Below are 5,979 nucleotides of genomic sequence, written 5' to 3' on the forward strand. Positions count from 1 at the left end.
AGTGGTTTTGGGGCGTTCGTACATGGGACGCGTGGCGGCAAGAGAGTGTGTTCGGAGCCCTTCCGGTGGATACAGCGTTTTGCCAAAGGCGGTGCGAACAAGAGGGTGGTTTCGTTCTGGCGGTTTCGGGTGCAGCGTGCTGGCTGAGTTGGCTGCCCACGTCCGCCTGCCGCTGTGCAGTTGGAATTAATATTCCAACAACAACAGCAAAGGGCGCCCCCACGTGTGGAGGGTTATTTGGCAAAGATAGAAGATCTAATTAAATGGGCGAGGATTTTCATTCGCGCCACACAAAAGCCACTTAGAGGGAAATGGCCGGCACGTATGATTAACCTCTTTCAAGAAGGTCGTGAGCTCTTGATGACGAACCCTACAACAGGCTTGGTAGAGGAGCTTGTTATAGAGGCGGGGATTAAACATGGCGAGGTGCTTGTAGAGCGCTGGTTAAGGGAAGCTCCCCATGTTCGCATAATTGGTGTATGTGGCGGCGCTGGCTTTGGGAAAACTAGATTGCTCCAGAAAGTCTACAGCACCTACAAGGTTAGTGACTTCTTCGATGTTGTCATTTGGGTTACAGTCGGCCAATTGGGTATTCTAGAGGTGCAAGATTGTATTGTTCGGACACTTAAGTTAGATCTAGGTATTCACTATTTTAATAATGAAATGGGGAGGTCCGACATGAGGATTAAACTGTTAGAACATCTTAAAACCAAGAAATTTCTTCTGATTTTTGATGACTTGTGGAGTCCACTCGATCTTAACAAATTGTGCGTGGGATTTGGCAATGGCAAAGGAAGCAAATTCATATGCTCTAGTCGCAAGAGGAATGTGATTAAAGAAACGGGGGCAAACAAATCTATAAATATACAACCCCTGACCCGCGATGAATCTTGGGAGTTGTTTCGCAATGTCGCTTTCAAAGACGACAATCGTCCGCAAGATTTAGAGCATATTGCCAGAAAATTTGCCGATGGGTGCAAAGGTGTACCGTTAGCCATACATGTAATAGCTGCAACAATGAAGGCCAACACCTCTGTAAATGAGTGGAATCTTGCTTTAACACAAATGCAAACACCGATTGAGCATATTTTCCCAGCTGCGCACTTGTATCGTTGCATTGATGCGCACTTGTATCAGATATTGAGATGGAGTTATGAGAGATTACCCGATGCAAACTTCAAAAGTTGTTTCCTGTATTGTGCCATGTTTCCGAGAGAGGAAGATATTGAGGTGGAGAAGATGGTGGGCATGTGGGTTTCAGAAGGTCTTGTTAAGAGCATCAGCACCGCCCAGAGTTCTATAAAGTTACTTGTAGATCGTTGTTTCTTCCAGGTAACGCACATTCCCCATGGAAGAATCTTTTTGAAAACTAACAATACTCTCCGTGATCTGGCCATTTATATTGGAGGGAGGGAGGAACATTGTCTATTCGTGGCCGGTCAACGGTTTCAAAGTTTCCCGATCCACATGGCCATGAATGCTTGGAAAAGAATATCATATTACAGCAATAATATTAAATGTCTACCTGCAAAGCGATTGCAATTGAAATGCACGAAACTTGTGACTCTAATTCTGGGAGGAAATAAGGAATTGAAAGAAGTCCCAAATTTGTTTCTATCCAACTTCCTTTCAATCAGGGTTTTAGATCTGTCTAGAACAAAAATAAAAGTATTGCCAACAACGTTATGGCAATTGACACAACTTGAGTATTTGGATGTAAGTTACACTGAAATTGAGGATGTCTCTGAGGACATAGGCCATCTTTCAAACCTTCAGTTTTTAAATTTGTCAGGATGTTCTGAGCTAAAATCTTTGCCTCAGGCCATAGGTCGTCTTTCTCAACTTCAATTCTTAAATATGTTGGAATGTTCTAAACTAACATCAATACCATCTGTAATATATGAACTCGAAAATCTTAAGCATTTTCAATGTAATATTTTTGTTAGAATTTAAAGATGCTTTGCATATTTACTACATCTTAGAGGTTTTCCTGCACATTCCTTGTCTTCCCTTTTATTATTCTTATTAAATTTACAGGGAAGGAAGTTAACATGAAGAAAATATTCATACAATGGAAAGATTATTTGATACGTTGAAAATTATATATATATTTTGGTCTCATAGTGAAGTGTGTATATATAAATACGATAAATTGATTTTGGAGCGATTTAAAATTGTTTTTGTTTGATTAAAGTATTCGTGTTTATAGAATGTAAGGAAATAGATTTATGGCCCATCACTTAGAGAGTTATTTAGTAAGAGTAAAAGCTTGACTTAGAGAGTTATTTAGTAAGAGTAAAAGCTTGCCCCTTTACAGACCATCAATGAATTATTTTATTCTAGGTTACATAGAGTTATTTAGTAAAAGTAAAAGTTTGCCCCTTTACAGCCATCAATGAATTATTCTATTCTAGGTTACATAGAGTTATTTAGTAAGAGTAAAAGCTTGCCCCTTTACAGACCATCAATGAATTATTCTATTCTAGGTTACATAGAGTTATTTAGTAAGAGTAAAAGCTTGCCCCTTTTCAAACCATCAATGAATTATTCTATTCCAGGTTACATGGATTTTCTTGAATCACTGTGATTAATCAGTTGACTCATCTTTTATGAACAACAACCAATAATAACTACCCTGCTGTTGATTGACGGCTAAGTTATGATAATTTTTTCTATATATTATTTATCACTGTTGATTGACTACTAAGTTATGATAGTTTTTTCTATATATTATTTATTGCTGATTGACAACTAAGTTATGGTAATTTTTTCTGTATATTATTTATTTGGCATATATGTTTGATTTACTATTGCTACACGTTATGGACATGCTTGGTATAAAACATAATTTCATCGGAGAAGAATTTGGTATAAAACATGCTGTTTGAAATTTGGATTCTTGTACTTTAAAATGATACACTGCATTGACTCTGACCAAATGTGAAATTTCGAACGACAGGAGACATACATACTGGCATACACAAAACAGGGCTTAACAAAAGAGTCAGTTGTACCCACTAAATAGGAATATAATCAGTGACCACTGCCAGCTAGTTTGTCCAATTTTCAGAATTCGTGAAGGCATGTTCTTTGGTTTGAATCTTGACCATGATTCCAAAGACAAATATACCCCGAATTTAGTAGGCAATGATTAGCACAATTTAGTGATCATTTTTTTCCCTAAAAGTTTAGTCACTAGAAAAAGCAACCTATACACTAGCACCAAAATGGACGTCGATGTTACTTCGAAATTCCAAGCTAATTCCAAGCTCTTATAATTCTGAGAACTCAATTTCCCACTATTTCCTTTTTAAAAGATCCATTTTACAACCCTTTATGATTTTGAAGCAAATGACTGTGGTATCATTGTTTCACATTGGTTTTTGGCCTTAATGGACGTCGATGGTACTTCGAAATTCCAACCTAATTCCAAGCTCTTATAATTCTGAGAACTCAATTTCCCACTATTTCCTTCTTAAAAGATCCATTTTATAACCCTTTATGATTTTGAAGCAAATGACTGTGGTATCATTGTTTCACATTGGTTTTTGGCCTTAAGAATAAGAATAGAGAATTCATATTCTATTTCATAGCTTTTTAATTTCATTGAGATCTTAAATTTCTGATACTGTCTTATTAAACACAGTTTCTATACAGATTGACAAAATTGAAAATATGGATATGAAATGGTAACTGAGTGGATGGAAAATTTGAACATGAAAATTTAGAACGTAAGAAAAATTTACATGAGAAAATATAGATCAACACTTTAATAGGATTGATGGATGACCACATTGTGGGCAGTATTATTCTGTAAGCTCATTAATTTTAAAAGAATTTGATAGGAATACAAACCTTGAACCAAGGGCGAAAACATGAAAGCATTTAAATGTGCTTCGTCAAAGGAGGAGGCCCACGGTGATTACAAGTACCATTTTCAGTAAATTTGCTAAATCCTCTTTCTTGATTTCCTGCCTCAATTTTAAATTGTAGTATCAGATCCCCATGTATGGCATGCTTGAAACATGGTTCCCCTCCCCCAAGTCTGGCAGGATCTGCCGTGGATCTGGCAGGAAATGGCTCTGCATTGGGATCTGTTCGAGACCTGCCGGTGGAGACGTATCTTGTTCTGTTGGACACAACCAGTACGTGTATCCACAATATAGCTTATCAGTGTCTTTTTATAGAGCACCTTTAGCCCTTTTACTCTGTATGTATATGGGTTAACAGTAATGGAAGCTGACATTGTAGTAAGTTCTATACACAAGTCAAAGTTGCAATTCATTTCCTATGTAAACAAGGGAAATAGCTGCAAAGCAGCAAGTCCCGGCCAGTTGAACAATTCAATAACTTGCAGGGAAAAAACAGAAATAGAGTGATGATCTCTAAACCTTTGGGATAACATGCTGCGGGATGGGAAGATGGTTATTATGTGATGTTTGTGTTCGTTACCGATGTTAATAAAACACCACACAACACAGTTGATGCAAATAATTTGCAATTAAATGCATTCAACTATGTCTGTTGTGGATTCACCTATAGAGGAGAGGCACCATTTCTATGACCTTTCCGCTTTTTATTATATTTAAAAAGAAAGTACATATATCAGAGAAAGATTTCTCACAGTCGCCAGTGAGAGAGATGCAGTTAATCATTAACCTATTAGTCCTCTAGGCATGGAGCTGAAACAAAAATGTCAAAACAAGCTGAAGAAAAAGAATCTACTATGAGCCGACTCAAAAAAACATTATCCGAAAGCAAAACCTGCTAGTCAAAAGGAACAAAGGGATAGGATCATTTCCAGAACAGGGGACACAGTGAGTTCTGGAGACACAGTGAGCCCTGCAGACAAAGAAAACAGTCAGATCCTTAAATGGGAATATGGCCAGTCCCCTTCAGAACGTTGTTCTCGAGCAGCTGGAAAATTACACGGCCGAGCTTCGAGAGGCAATCAGCTTCTTTATTTTGGATCCGGTAGATATGGGATATAGAGATATATTGAAACTTTGCTGTTAGGGCCTTGATTCTGAGTTTCCATGGATCAAGAGCTGGAGAGTTTAAAGAACCCTTATCATTTTGAGTTTAAAGAACCCTTATCATTTTCCTATTCAATAACTGATTTAGAATCTCCAAGTACAGTGAGATCCCTGAGACCAAGCCAAATAACACAGTGTAGTACCCCCAGAGTGTGAGAAGATTAGCCTGAGTGTAGTACGCCCAGAGTGTGAGAAGATTAGCCTGAGTGTTGGGTCCCGACCCACAGTGCCAATGAAATCTATAGGAGCGCTCAGGCCCTAAGTGAACGACCATGACACATCTACAGAGGCAGAAAGATGAAGCACTGTCAAAGAATCCTGCCGGAAAAGCAAACCAAAGGTCACTAAGAGGAGGAGGACATTTAGGAACAAGGGTCGAAAAGGCAGAAAATTCTGAATAGTATGATAAGATGTTGCAGCTGGTCTTCCAGATATCCGACTTTACTTGATCAAAGATAAAGGCGTTTCTAGACTTCCATATGCCCCCATATGATAAAGAAAGCCAATGACCGATGGAGAATGTGATCCGCAGTCCACCGGCCAAGGCAAGAGACAATGTCAGAATGATCCCATTCAGCATGATAATTTATCAAATAAAGCACCCAAGTCCAAACCGATGAGGCAAAGGGGCAGTGGATAAAAAGATGATTTATGTCCTCTCCATATGATTGACAATGACTACATCTACCCGAGCCCTAGTAGCCCTTCCTGCATAGGATTTCCCAGATAGAGATGCAGTTAATCATTAACCTATCAGTCTTCTAGGCATGGAGCTGAAACAAAAATGTCTAAACAAGCTGAAGAAAAAGAATCTACTATGTGCCGAGTAAAAAAAACATTATCTGATAGAAAAACCGGCTAGTCAAAAGGAACAGAGGGCTAGGATCATTTCCAGAACAGGGGACACAATGAGCCCTGCAGACAAAGAAAACAGTCAGATCCT

General features: G+C 38.5%; 1 protein-coding gene across 1 annotated transcript; it reads left to right on the plus strand.

The window, feature by feature from the left end:
• The first annotated feature begins 324 nt into the window (after positions 1-324).
• Positions 325-1,953, plus strand: LOC149177706 (disease resistance protein UNI-like). Its single transcript, XM_089421850.1, has one exon. It carries the CDS (start codon positions 325-327, stop codon positions 1,951-1,953), a length of 1,629 nt encoding a protein of 542 aa, XP_089277976.1.
• Positions 1,954-5,979: the final 4,026 nt, after the last annotated feature.

This window comes from Pinus tabuliformis, chromosome 4_1, assembly GCF_031772625.1.
Source record: "Pinus tabuliformis cultivar Carrire ecotype Pingquan chromosome 4_1, CPIR1, whole genome shotgun sequence".
Taxonomy (NCBI): Eukaryota; Viridiplantae; Streptophyta; class Pinopsida; order Pinales; family Pinaceae; genus Pinus; species Pinus tabuliformis.